The sequence below is a fragment of the Balaenoptera musculus genome, chromosome 10 (assembly GCF_009873245.2).
Source record: "Balaenoptera musculus isolate JJ_BM4_2016_0621 chromosome 10, mBalMus1.pri.v3, whole genome shotgun sequence".
Taxonomy (NCBI): Eukaryota; Metazoa; Chordata; class Mammalia; order Artiodactyla; family Balaenopteridae; genus Balaenoptera; species Balaenoptera musculus.
The window spans coordinates 38,364,099-38,378,095 of record NC_045794.1 but is presented as its reverse complement, the minus strand read 5'-3'; the positions used below and the strand labels follow the sequence as shown (position 1 = coordinate 38,378,095).

Here is a 13,997-nt window from a genome sequence, read left to right as displayed (position 1 = left end):
GTCCTACAGAAGTCCTTCAAACAGCCCCTGCTTCCTGCTCATGGACTTTGGGGGGCATACTTTTGACGGCTGCTCTGGCTTGGATTGAGATATGGTGGATTCATGATAAGGACCATATTATGTAAGAATACCAGAGGCTTTGGAATCAAACAGATCTTGATTCTAATCTCAGCTTTTATACTTTATAGCTGTGTGACATTAAGCAAATTATTTAACTTTCCATTGCCTTTTTGTACCACCTGTAAAATAGGGATAATTCCTATCCTAATAGGTTGTTGAGAGCGTTGGAGAGAATATGTAAAGTACCGGCAGAGAAGGCTCTCAGTAAGTGGTACCCATTATCATTGTCCCTTTGTAGTGTCTGAGTTTTTGAGAACAGACAGTCCTTTCCTCTCCTCTATCATGGAACCTGGAACATGTGTGACTTTATGTGCCAGCAAGGGTCTCTGATTAAAGGTCCCCGAACAGGAGTTAAATATCAGGTGTGAGAAAGAAAGGGCTGGTCCGGGGGCTCTAGAGACCTTCACGTCAGTCAAGGACTCTGAGACCTGGTTGGTGCTCAGAGAAACTGGACATTGGTCGCTGTAACTGACACAAGGGCTGTGGGTCTAGACATCAGGAGCAACAAAACATGAAGCAACGGTACGTTTCAAGTTTCTCTGCCTGCAGAGCCCCACACCAGGCACTCCAGGTGTTGGTGTGAGATGTGCTCTCTGCTTCCAGGATTCTCACTGCTTTCTTCAGCCACCCTTCAGCACTCCCTCCCACTGCCCCTCCCTGCCAGCTTCTCTCCCTTCCCTTTATTTAGTGCTTACTTTGTACCAGGTCCTGCTTCCTTTATTTTAATCCTTACAGCAACCCCCTCTGTAGGGTTGTTTCCATTTTACAGATGTGGAAACTGAGGCATGGGGAGATTAAGTAACTTAACCCAAGGTTGTGCATTAGAGTTTAAACCCAAACAGATCCATCTAACCAAAGTCTGTGTTTCATTTAAATTTTTAAAATAGCTATAAAGGGTGGGGTTTTTTGTTTTTGTTTTTTGTCTGGTTAAGTAATGCCTGTGAATGGTTTTTTTAAAAAGATGTAGACAGTTCAAAAGGGAACATAAGTGAAAAATAAGTCTCCTTCTCAACCCAATTCTCAGGTCCCTACCCACAGGATGAATTCCTGGAAGTGGCTTTACTGTGTGAAAGGCTCTGTGCACTTTATATATTGGTAGATACAGGCATACCTCATTTTATTGTGCTTTGTTTTATTGCACTTTGCAGACACTGTTTTTTATAAATTGAAGGTTTGCGGCGACCCTGCATTGTCAGATGATAATTAACAGTTTTTAATGATAAAGTATATTTTAATTAAAGTGTATTCATTGTTTTTGTAGATGTAATGCTACTACACACTTAATAGATCACAATATAGTGTAAACATAGCTTTTATATGCACTGGGAAACCAAAAATTTGCGTGACACACTTTATTGCGATATTGGCTTTATTGCGGTGGTCTGGAACCAAACCTGCGATGTTGCAATGTATGCCTGTATTGCCAAATGGCCCTCCAAAAAAGAGGCCTGTGCTCTTTACCAGTGCTAACATACCTTCCCTTAAAGTTGGTTTTTCTTTTTTAACCCACCTGCTGAGAACCCCTTGATGTCACCACACACAAATGTGCCCAGTGGGTCTCATTATCAGACCACACAGGCAGGCCTTTCATATCAGGAGCTCTGTAAGACATCTGCATCCAGACTGGGCTCTGGGATTTCTGTGACACTAGAGCTGCAGTGGAGGCAAAGCTCAGAGCTAGTATTTGGCCCCAGTTTGGGGTTTTACAAGGTGTGTCTCTGCTGTCGGGGTTACCTACTGCAAAAGGACCCTCCTGTCCCAGGCCCGAGACCCTGGCCCCAGGCGCTTGATGCTTTTGTGAGCTGCTTGTCTCATGTTTTGATGAATTGGTCTCTGGTGCAAGAATCCGTCAATGTCCTTTCTCACCCTGGCTTTCTAGAAACTGCGTCTATATTTAGCCTGGTTGCACCACCCCTACCCCCCCTTCCTGAGCTGGGGTATAATTGCCAACCATCCAGAGAATGACAGGGTCCAGGCTGAGAGCGCTGCTGAGGAAATGGGCTCCCTTGGAAACCCAAGGCTCTTGTTTCTCAAAACCAAACCAGCTCCCAGGCAATTAGTGTTAGGAGGAAGGCAGGGCAGGGCGTGGATCTTCAGGACAAAGCACAGAGCCAGGCCAGTCGGGCTGCCCTAAGTCCTCGTGGGCAGAGGCTAGCTGACAACCACATGTGTGCAAGTGCCCTTAGAAGGCGGGAGACTGGGGAAGCACTGGGCCTCAGAGACCAGGGAAACTGTGTCCTGCCAAACAGCCATGCTGGGCCAGGCAAGCCAGAAAGGCTGGCTCCAGAACCCAGGCTCCGGGAAGGGCCTGGGCCTGCCTGCTGGAGTTGGTGAGAGAGCTTTCCCCGCCCCAAAGGCCGACCCCACAGCCCAGAGCGTGATGACCTTGTGCGTGAGGTGCAGCCTCCGTCTCCCCAGCCACGAGCCAGCCCCTTGCCTCTGATTCTGTCTGTCGAGGAGCCACGGAAGAGCTGCTTACTGTATGCTTTCATAATAATGACTTCAGAGCTCCATATGTTTATAGGCTGCTTTCTGCTTTGCTCAAATAATGTGCAGACACAGTACAAGGTTGGTGGGCTTCAGGACAAGGTGTGGCAACGGGTGAAAAACACAGGCTGCATTCTTACCCCCCGTCTGAGCCCTGCTGTGAGCCTGGCCAATAGAATTTTTAACATCTTTCTTCCTCCCTCCCTCCCTCCCTTTCTCCTTTCCTTCCTTCCTTCCTTCCCTCTCTGTCTCTCTCCCCCTCCCTCTCCCTCCCTCCCTCCTTCCCTCCCTCCTTCCCTCCCCCTTCCACCACCTCCTTTCTCTCTCTCCCTCCCTCCTTCCCTCCCTCCTTCCCTCCCCCTTCCACCACCTCCTTTCTCTCCCTCCCTCCCTCCTTCCCTCCCTCCTTCCCTCCCCCTTCCACCACCTCCTTTCTCTCCCTCCCTCCCTCCTTGTCATGGTCTTGGTCCTCTTCCTCCTCTTTCAATCTCAATCCTGTTGGGCTTCATACTCCTAATATAAGGTTGAAAGCAAGGACACTGGTCCCCCTCCCCCAGTACTTTCTTTTAACCCAGCCCTGCGTCCTCTGGACTCCTACCCCAGCCTCTCTGGAGTCCACTGCTGCTGTCAGGCCAAGTTGGGCTGAGCAGCTATCTTCCACTCTCCTGTGTGTGGAAGCCTAGGTTAGGCTTCAGATTTACAACATGAGAAAGATAAAAGAAAGAGAGTGAAGTTTCAAAATCTTTTTCCAAGCAAATGTGTAGTTGGGGGAGGTGCCCACTGGTGAGGGGCAGGGGCAGGCCCTGTAGAGTCTGAGGAAGGAGAGACGGGCCTCGAAAGGACGCTGGGGCCCCCTCCCTCCTGGGGCCTCGGGAAGCTCTCAGCCCCCAGCGCAGGGATGTGAGAGGCTTTGGCTCATGTGTCTAGAGGTGCCGTGATGTGTGTTCTTCTTGGTGCCCGCGGCCCTAGAGAATGAACAGGGTGACCTCTGAGCCAGACAAGACAGTGGGTAGGAGGACAGAGAAGCCCCTCAGCTCAGCCCCCAGGCAAAATGCCTGGTTGTTAAAAAAAAAAAAAAGGAAATGAGAGTTTGCTCTAATTAGAAACTTCTGGTCCTTGAGTAGGTTTGGAGAATTATGGGCATTCTGGGGCCTGAGCATTTGTGGTAACAGGTGGCGCCTCAAGAACCACCAAGTGGGAAGGAGAGAAAGGAGTAAAAGGGGAGCCAATCTCATGTCCTGGAACATAGCGATGTGCCCTGTGGTGATGACAGTATCTCATTTCAGGTTAACCAAGGTGCTTCCATGTTCTTCTGTCCCTCTGGGAAGCTGCGGTAAATGTATGGAAACGCAAGGAGAAAGGCTTTCTGTTTCCATAGGCAAGAGCCTGCAATACAGTCTCTCCCTGGGGAGTCACTGCAGGGGCAGGACATGGCCTTCAGTGGGCTGGACTGGGGGCTAAACGACCCAAATAGCCAGCACTCCTCCACCTCCCCATATCGCCCAGTCTGCTGGTGACCCCTTGGGTATGAGGGTTGTGATGGGAGGGTACCAGGGCCGAGGTCCAAAGCCAGCAGCACCTGCTTCCCAGACCACTGGGTGTCCTTTGCCTTGAGCTGTGCTCAAGGGCCAGCTGCCTGAAGCCGTTCGCCTGTGGGCTCAGCTTCATCGAGCTCCTTGAGTTTCTGGGTATGAAACAGTATGTCCAACCCAGGAAGCTAAAAGCTGAGCCTCACATTCCTAAGGTCCCAACTTGGGAGCCTCAACTCTTTGCTAAATCGCCTCGAGTAAGTCTCTTCACCTCAGGGGTCCTATCCATAAAATGAGGGGTGCCCTAAGGGTCTTAGAGTCTGACTACCTATGACTTTCTGTTCCTCTAGTCTCTTCTCCCTCTCCCGTGGGTCAAGTTGGTTTGGTCCCCATATGTCCATGTCGACTGATGAACGTGTTTGTCCTAAATCCGTATGTGTTCTAGTGAATGTGAACAATAAGTCATTTTTCACCAAAAACATAACTAGTTTATGACATCTGGAGAAGACGGTATCGGTAGCTCATCTCCAGGAGAGGGAAAGGGTTGAGCCTGGACCTTGGCTTCTAAGGCTTGGGCATCTCCACAGCTACTTGGAAGAGGCTGCTGCTCGCAGAGAAAGTGATTCTGCCACCATCTTTCCCCAGCTAAATCCTGGCACCTGTCCTGGGGCAGAAAGAGTGGGGCCTCCCCTTGCTGGGGCTGGGGAGAGTGAGAGGAACCTCTCGGATACAGATGCTGAGAAGCGTCTGGGGAGCGGTCCTTTATGCAGCCTCATGAACGTCCCATGTGCTGTGGCTGGGAGCAGGGGAGAAAGCCGGAATTAGGAAAATGAGCCTTTGGGCTTGCACGCGTGCCTGTGTGCGCACACACACACACACACACACACATGCACACGTGCACACACACACACACAAATTTACATAGGCTGCGGGGTGGAGCGGGGTGTGCCAGCTAAGAGCTAAGAGCTCTTCGGTAGTTTTCTGTTCTTACAGAACTCTTAACTTCCTCTACCTTTCGGAAAGCCAAGGCCAGACCTCAAGGCACCCACCTGCTCATCTAGCTGCTTCTCTTTCTGGGCAGGTTGTCTGGATGTCTGAAGCTGTGGTTTGGGCCCTTTCTGCCTTCTCTGTGCACCTGTGCACACGTCTGTCCCTGAACCGGGGATGCTCTAGTCACAGATCTCTGACTCTAGAAGACTTAAAGCTGAGACCAGCTTCATCGCCTCTCGTGATGGCACGAAAGGCAGTGAGGGCAACTCTGCAGATTTCAGTATGAAAAATTTTTTTGGCTAGCTAATTCACTCATATTTCCTGTGTAATAAAAAGGGAGGAGGAGAGCACTGTAAAGGTAAGTAAAACCAATGATGGGGGCAGAATAGGAAATGATTGGGCTGGGCCGTCATCCTCCTTGGGAGACATAGAGACCCGGGGCGGGGTGGGGGGCGGTGGATTGGCAGGTCTCCTGATCACAGCCCTCTCAGGCCACTCTCCCACAGGCAGGGCCAAGGGGCTGGGAAGTAGGTGACCCAGACGAGGGTCTGTGCTGTCTCCGCAGACGGAGCATGAAGCGGAAGGCACTGTTCACCTGTCCCTTCAATGGAGACTGCCGCATCACCAAGGACAACCGCCGCCACTGCCAGGCCTGCCGGCTCAAGCGCTGTGTGGACATCGGCATGATGAAGGAGTGTGAGTTTCAGGGGCGGGGCCTGGGCGGGGCGAGGGCGGGGTCAGGGGGAAGGTGGATGCTGTTTACGCAGGTTTGGCCAGCAATGTCCTCTTGCCCTTCCTCCGTAGCTGCCGGTATTTGGGGCCTGAGTCGGGAGTCCGGGCATGAGTGGGACCAGCAGCATCAGGCAGGGCGGCTGGAACTCCAAGGGCAAAGGCCCAAGGAGTCCTGCCAGCCTTTTTAGGATCCGTGTGTGTGTGTCCCGAGGCCCAGGAAGGGCCCCTCCTGTGCGAGGCCTGTGAGGAGGGACAGGCAGGGCACTGCCTTCATGAGCCCCCCCAGGTCTTTCTTCCTCTAAGACGTCATCGCCATTCTTACAGCAGCCTCTTTCCAGGACCTTCGGGGAAAGGATGAGGCTCAAGGACCCCAGGGTTCTTTGGACTTTGGGAGAGAGGGCTGCTGTGAGTGGGGAGGGGCAGGAGTGATGGGGAGGAGAAATACTCAGCGCCTGGCTGTCATGGGGTTCTGCCCCGCCCTAGCCTTCCAGCCACTCTGGCCCAGTGAGCAGAGCCGAGGGCTGGTGTCCAGGACTAGGTGGAAAGATCCTGTAAGGGGAAGCCCTAGACTCCAGGAGGACCCTCTAGATCCAGATTGAAAAAGAGGCGCGACCCTCTAGGACTTGCTGTCCAGCACTGGCATTGCAGAAGAGGACCAATGTGGCAGGTTAACATGTTCTGACCCACTGTTAAAAACAACCCTTGGGGACTTCTCTGGTGGTCCAGTGGTTAAGACTCCGTGCTTCCAATGCAGGGGGCGCGGGTTGGATCCTTGGTCGGGAACTAAGATCCCACATGCTGTGTGGCGTGGCCAAAACAAAACAAAACTAAGCTAAACTAAAAATAACCCCTGGACTTTGCATCTGAGCTCTAGTGCCAGTTACTTGGTAACCAGAGTAACCATTGAATTCAGTAGACCCTGGGAAGGGCTGGCCAGGCCCTCCCTGGGCTGGAAGCAAGGGCACTGGGCTGGCCTGGTCATGGGTGCCCTCTGCACACTATTCCCTGCTCTGTGCCTTTTGCTTATCCCCGTCTGTGAACTGTACCCTGATCCCTTCCAGGCCCTGGGATGGGGGCCGTGCCCTGCTAAGCTATGGGCCTGAGGAGGCTCAGGAGGGACATTCAGATACAGCCACCCCTGGAGGCCCTCTCGGCCATGGGGCCAATTCTGGGGGGCGGGGGGGTGGACGTTGGAGAGGTTAGGTACAGGGCAGATGTGTCTGGAACAAGGAAAAAGCCATAGGACAGGGCTGAGGGGATGGGAAATTTCTTCCTTGATGGGAAAAAATGCTGTGTTTTTGGGAAACAGAGGCCAAGTGGCAGCCCCAGTGAGGCCTCCTCGGGCCTTGACAGGGTCCCTTCTGGTGGGCCACAGCCCCTCACTCCTGATACCAGCTCCCCAGCCAACGCCAGCAGCCCTGGAAGAAGCTTCCAGGCCATCGTTCCTCCTCGCCCCCATGGGAGCATGCAGGCCTGGGCACGCTGATCACTCCTAGCCCGGGTCCCCTGCCCCGCCCAACTCCTGTTTATCCTGGAGTCATGGAGGCTCAAGGCCTGGGTGCCTCGTGGAGCTTCTCACACGTTGGCTTAGTGCAGCCTGCTCTGTTCAAGGTGCTAGGCTGGACGTAAACAGGAAGCAGCGTGCGCCGCCCCTGCCCCTGCCACTGCCCCTGCCCCCTCCGAGCACACAGCCTCCACAGGGCAGGGGGCCATGGTTCTAAGGCTCCAGCCAACCAAGAATGGCCCAGAGTTACACCTGAAATTCAGTAAGGCTCTGCCACAGGAGTTCTGGTCAGGGTCAGCTTCACTGATGTCCCAGAAGTGCCTCTCCTATGTCTCAGGAGAAAAGAGATGTTCCATCCGCTTAGAACAGGAAGACACTTAGAAATCATCTGAGACCCAGAAAGGCAAAAATATTAATACCAGGATTGGAGTCAGAAAGCGTGTTGGGACTAGAATCCAACTCTTTGTCCCCTCCTAGATCACTCCTGGTCCCCGTGGACAGCACTGCATCCACCGTGATGAACAGGCCTTGAGTGTTTCAGGGTGCTCCCACCCCAGGAACACCACGTGGTGGGGGGCCAGCAATCCAGAAGCGGATGCCCACCCCCAGCCCCTGGTCAGCTTTGTGCCTCAGTCACCCCAATCTCAGCCTCAGTCCCTCGGACGGAGCCCCGTGCCCCCCTCCTGCTCTATGCCCAGGGCAGCCCTGTGCCCACCACTCTCGCCATGCTAGTGCAGGGAGCTGTGCTGAGTTAGGGATGGGCTGGTAGAGCTGCGCTTTTGGGGTCTGGGCCCCAGAGCTCCATTTGTAATAGAAATGTTGGGCCAACGCTAGGCTTATTCTTTCCACTGCCCCAAAGGGAAGGTCCTCCAGGAAGAGCTCTATTTCCTGCCTCAGGTTAGCCAAGCTTTGGGGGGCCTGGAACTCCCCAGCTCAGGTCCCTAGGAGAGCTGCTTATTTATCACCCAGGCTGGCTGTCATCCCCAAGGCCTAGCCTCCTAGAGACAACTGAGTGTCAACATTAGTAAAACCACAGGACACCCCAGGGCTTCCTTTGAAGGGAGCTGCAAACCCAGGCTCCTTTCTGGTGGAGACAGGGAGGTGGCTGTTTCCTAGAGGAGGCATAAGAAGGGGAGGAGATGCCTGTGGGAACCAATGTTTATTGACCACTTACTGTACCAGTGTCAGGCACTAGTACTTTCTTGTTAAAGTCCGACAACAATCCCTAAATATGTAAATACTTCTGTTTTTATTTTTTATTTTTTGTGATAGATGAGCAAATTCAGAGAAATTAAAATATCATGCCTCCAAAGCGGATAATCTAGGCCTGTGTGTTTCCAAAGGTCAAGCCTGCGGGATCCACCCCAGCACAGCCCTTCGGCCCCCCTCCCCTTTTCCCTCCACTCCCCTCAGTGGGCCAGAGTTCCTCCACTGTGCATTTCCAGGCACTTCCTGGGGCCCTAAGAGATGGGCAGAAGAGAGTTTGTTCCCACTAAAGACTCTCGCTCTCTTCAAGTCCAGGTTGACTTGATGTCCTTGGAGCCCAAGATATTTCACAGTTGAGTTCTGGCCTCTTGTAGACCTGGCCTGAACATGTGAACTTGTTTAATGTTTTCATACATGTACATCTTTTCTGCCCAGCATGAGCACAGCCCCTGGCACATAGTAGGTACTCAGTAAATATGTGTTGAATGATTGAATATTAGCTCCCCATTATGCTTCTTTGTATCTCTGCCTCTCCCACTGATTTATATATCAGGAAGATCTCCCACATCTGATATTGTCAATGTCATTCATTGGGGAAAATTTTATGTCTGTTTCCCTAATGTTGTCCTTAGGCCACCTGTGGCAAACTGAAATGTTTTTAAGTTGTTTGTGCTTTCAGATCTTGACCCCCTCACTCTATTCTAGACTTTATGGAACAGGGAATATCTTGCATGGGATTAACTTGAGCAAAGCCATTTGCACACTCAGCAAGGACCTCGGAAGCTACTAAGCAGCCATATGGATTTCACAAAACCCCTGTACACAGCTCATGTCCTTTATTCACTGGAGAGCCCATCAATGGGCTTTTAACTTGAGTGGCTTTTAACTTCAAAATGTGCCTCCTAGTGAGAAATAAATTTCTATTGTTTAGCCAAAGAAACACAAAAAATAAAACAAACAAACAAAATGTCCTCCTACATGATAATAATGGTATTTTTAGTAGCAATTCACTGAGAAAATGATTCTTTAAATCCTATGAAATTAACAGCCCCTTTAAACAAATGACTTATTTCATAAGTCACAACAACATCTGCATATGTGAGAGACTTATGACTTAGTAGTCCCCAGAAAATGTTGCCTGGAGGGAGGCCCATAGATTGGCAGCCTTCGTTTGAAACCAGCGGATCTTAGCATTTCTTCCTCTAGTACCGCACATAGGATGGTGGTCACTATTTGCTAGAAGTGATAGAGAAGATCAGTGTCATAAGATTAACCTCAAATCTCTTAACTTTTTCCTTTTAAGGTAAATCACTTACAAGCTTTGCGACTTTATTTACTTTTTCACACTCTTCAGATGCATTGGAACACCTTGTGCGTCAGGACTCCATGGCTGAGGACCAGGGTCCTGCTGAGCATTCATAGACAATTATAGTCACAGGCAGTATGGGGTAGTGGTTAGGACCTTGGACTGTAGAGCCAGACTGCCAGGCCCAAATACCAGCTCCACCACTTGTTTGCTGTGTGACTCTGAACAAGCCTTATAGCCTCTCTGGGCCTCAGTTCCCTCATCTGCAAAGTGAGGATAATAGTACCTGCCTTAGGGGTTATTACAAGGACTAATTAATGTGAGTTAATATATAGAAGCACTTAGAATAGGGCCCGGTACATTCAAATAAACCTCTATTTTTATTAACAGTATTTTTTATTACATACAGCTTGATCACCAGGATTTCCAGCTCCCAGCAGATTAGAAGTAACTCTTAAGGGGAATAAAGGCATACTTCTAGAGACACACAAATAAGAAGAGACAACACATAGCTGAAGAGAGAGGGCTAGACTGGTATGAAAAGTAGTACAAGAACTCAAAATCACAGCTGGCTGAGTCATATGGTGCAGGAAAACAGCTCCATACAATTCTGAGGTCATAACCTTGTCCCTGCAAAGTCCAAGAATTATTCAGAATGATGCCTCTGAATCATCAAGCAAAGGTTACATGATGTTACACGTGTTCTGTTACAAGATATTCTGTCTTGAAAATACTTCAGTCACAATTATTTAAATTAAAAATGTAAGCTTTGCTCAGTGATCTGGTGGGCTGGCGTGTGGCGCGTGCCATTCCGACGTGGTAGGGAACATGCAGCATTGCTATACTTCTCACCATTCTTTCCTGAGCCGGGATGACGACCAGCACATAGTAGGTACAGCCAGTGTTGATGTGTTGGGTGTCCAGTGCATCAGACTATTGAGGAAGCCCCAGTGGGCTAGCCTTACAGGCACTGTAGGATGTGGCCCCCACCCTTAGGTAGCCTGCAGTTCCAGTGAAGGAGACCTTGAACTTCTTAGGCTCTCTCTATAAAGGCATTTACTGGGACCTGTACTAACCGTAAATGTAACAGAGTGAAAAAACGATCGGGTGCCAGTGTGTGTGGGAAAAACGGCTCACTGCAGATCAAGGCAATAAGAAAGCCTCTCGTCGTACGAGAGGGCTGTGAACTGGGTGCTGGAGAACCAACAGAGCTTGCATGTGAACTGGGTGCTGGAGAACCAACAGAGCTTGCATGGCTGCTGGGGAGAGAAGACCCAGCTGGACAGGCACCCAGCACAAGGAGAAATGCAGTGGCAAGAGTGAGCAGGTCATGTTCACAGGTCAGCAATCCCAACGTGACTAGAGCAGAAGCTGTGTCCGGTGGCCCCGGGAAATGAGGTTGGAAAGTTAGGAAGAAGGGAACACGGAGAATCTTGACTTTAGTTGGGGCATGGTAAGCAGGAAGGATCCAGAAAAAGTTTCTGAGCAGGAGAGTGACATCCTAGAATCACAGGGGGTTATCAGAGCCCTGTCGGGGCTGAGAAGCATGTCTGTGTGCACACAGAGCCAGCCCCCCCAGCTCCAGACTCATCACCTCCTCCGCCTGCCCCTCAGGTGAGCAGGAAAGACCCGACACCTAATCTTGGCTTCCCCCCCACGGCTAGGGCCTTGCACCCTGCCTTGAATGGGATGCTCCTTCTCCCACCCTGCTCGATCTCTTGGGGTCTGAGCAGACACCCTCTGTGGGAGGAGGGCTGGCAGCTCTTCGGGCAGGTGAGTCAGTAACCTGGGCATGGCGTCCACCCCAGTCTTCCTCTAGGTATAGTTCGTTCCAGCTCTGGAAGAAACAGGCCATCTTTCGCAGCAGGTCTCCCTTTCCTGCTCTGCCCACTCCCACCCCCGACAGGCTCTCCCTCCCCGCCCCCGCCAACTTCTCTCGTCCTTCCCCCACCCAAGGGGCCTAGGCCAATAGGCCTTTCTCGAAGCCGGACACCCACCCACTCTAGGGTTCTGGTTCCTTTCCCTGCTCTTGTGAACTCTCAGTTCTGTGGGCAGGTGCCCTGGCAAGACCAGCACAGAGCAAGCGGCTGCAGGCCGAGGGCTCCAGCGCCCACTCCTGCCGTCAGCGCTCTGCAAGCCCCAGCCGGGAGGTCTGTGTGCCCAGCTGCCCTGCTAAGCACCCCTGCTCCCAGCCCCGCCCTCCCGGCAGCTGCCCCAGCACGGGGAGGCCCGGAGCCCCTGCGCAGCCTGCAGGGGACCGGGGGATCCCCGAGGTCAGGTACACTGGCCAGCCGCTGGAGAGAGCTTTCCAGATTAGAGCTGTGAGCTGCTATGCTTGGGGACTTCCAGAGGACTCGAAAACTTCCTTGGGCAGTCATTTCAAGACTGGACTGGCTGAGGCAGGGGTTGTTTTGGCCCAACCAAAGAGGCAAAATCTTTCTACGTCGGTCATAGTAGATCACAAGCCTGGGAACTTGGATGTGGGGAAGGCCGTGTGAGGTCTTCTCAGCACCTCCTAGCCTCTGTCGCCGTGACTGTGCACCCTCCCTCCCCCCAGTGTCTCCCTCAGGATCAGGGAATACAGGGAGGGGGTAGAAGCAACAAGAACAAACGTTTAGTGAGCATCTGCTCTGTGCTAGGCCTGCATTCAGGTCTCAAGGCAGTCGGTCCTTTGAGGTAGGATCCCCACATACGCATGCTTAATGGAGGAAGGAACAAAACAGGGACTTAGAAGAGATCATATGGTCCAAACTTCTCATTTTAGAAACAAGCAAACAAAAGCCTGGAGAGCTCAGTCTGTGCAGAGTCAGACACCTTGTTGTTGAGATCCCAGGCTCCCTAACAATGCCCAAGCATCCCACCTCCTAAATCCTCTGTCTCCTCTCTCATGCGCCTGCCTTTTCAACATAGAACACGCAATCTTCCGTTCGTATCGTGGGCTTGGGGTCCCCGTGGCCGGATGGCCCGGTGAGCTCCAAGCGTGAGGCACAGCCCCTTCCATCTCGTGCCTTTACACCTGGAGGAAGGTTCCTTGGAGGCGCTGCAGGGGGGCCCTCCTTACTCCCCCTTCCCGCCCCACAGTCATCCTGACTGATGAAGAGGTGCAGCGGAAGCGGGAGATGATCCTCAAGAGGAAGGAAGAGGAGGCCTTGAAGGACAGCCTGCGGCCGAAGCTGTCCGAGGAGCAGCAACACATCATCGCCATCCTGCTGGACGCCCACCACAAGACCTATGACCCCACCTACGCCGACTTCAGCCAGTTCCGGGTACAGCCTGAGCCACCAGCAGAGCCCGGGCTCCGAGGCAGACGGAGGGCAAAGGGGGATCTGGGCGCAGAACCTGGGAAGGGACGGAGGCTGCTCTGGCCTTCTGACACTGGGGAGGACTCCCCCTCCTGTCAGAGATCAGGGCTGGGGTAGGAAGGTGACCCCCAAGTGTGGGTCTCTGACCCTCCACCTTTCCCTCCAGCCTCCGGTTCGAGAGGGTGAGAATGAAAGGAAGCATCCCTCAGGGCCTTGGTTGATACACACGCCCAGCTTCTCTGGAAACTCATCGTCCTCCTGCTCAGATCGCTACACCTCCTCTCCAGGTAAGTGGCTCTGCACGCCTCCCAGAGAGCCCAGGGCTTCCCCAGCCCACCTGTCCTAGGCTGCAGCTGGAAGGACAGCACTTACCTACTGTGTGCCACACAACGTCCTCAGAAAAAAACCTTTCTTAGAGAAGAGGCGGGGCTTTCCTGAGGGCCCACGTGCAGGACGCTGAGGAAGAGGCCAAACAGGGGTCCGGTGGGCAGGGTCTGCCTGCAGAGCCTCTGTTCTTTCCTCTAAGCGAGGCTTCTTCCCCGCCCCCCGCTCCCTCCCTGGGAGTGACCGGATTCCTTTAACGGGTACTTTGAGCCCGGGCCCTTGGGGTTTTTTTTGTTTGTTTCATTTTGGGTTTTGTTTTCTCTGGTTTTATTGAGATATAATTGACATAGAGCATTGCATTCGTTTAAGGTGTATAACATAATGATTTGATATATGTATATATTGCAAAATGATTGCCACAGTAAGTTTAGTTCACCTCACATAGTTACAAAGATGTTTTCCCCCCCTGTGATAGCTTTTAAGACGTACTCTCTTAG

The 13,997-nt window shown here is 52.2% G+C and overlaps 1 protein-coding gene across 4 annotated transcripts in view; it reads left to right on the top strand.

Annotated features, from left to right (window-relative positions):
• The window catches only part of VDR (vitamin D receptor), a 55,090-nt gene that overhangs the window by 28,321 nt on the left and 12,772 nt on the right, over positions 1-13,997 (top strand). For all 4 annotated transcript variants that reach the window (XM_036866122.1, XM_036866123.1, XM_036866121.1 and 1 more), the window contains 3 exons: positions 5,692-5,822; positions 12,956-13,140; positions 13,343-13,463. In XM_036866122.1, coding sequence (XP_036722017.1) covers positions 5,692-5,822; positions 12,956-13,140; positions 13,343-13,463 — 437 coding nt within the window. The remainder of the gene's footprint in view (positions 1-5,691; positions 5,823-12,955; positions 13,141-13,342; positions 13,464-13,997) is intronic.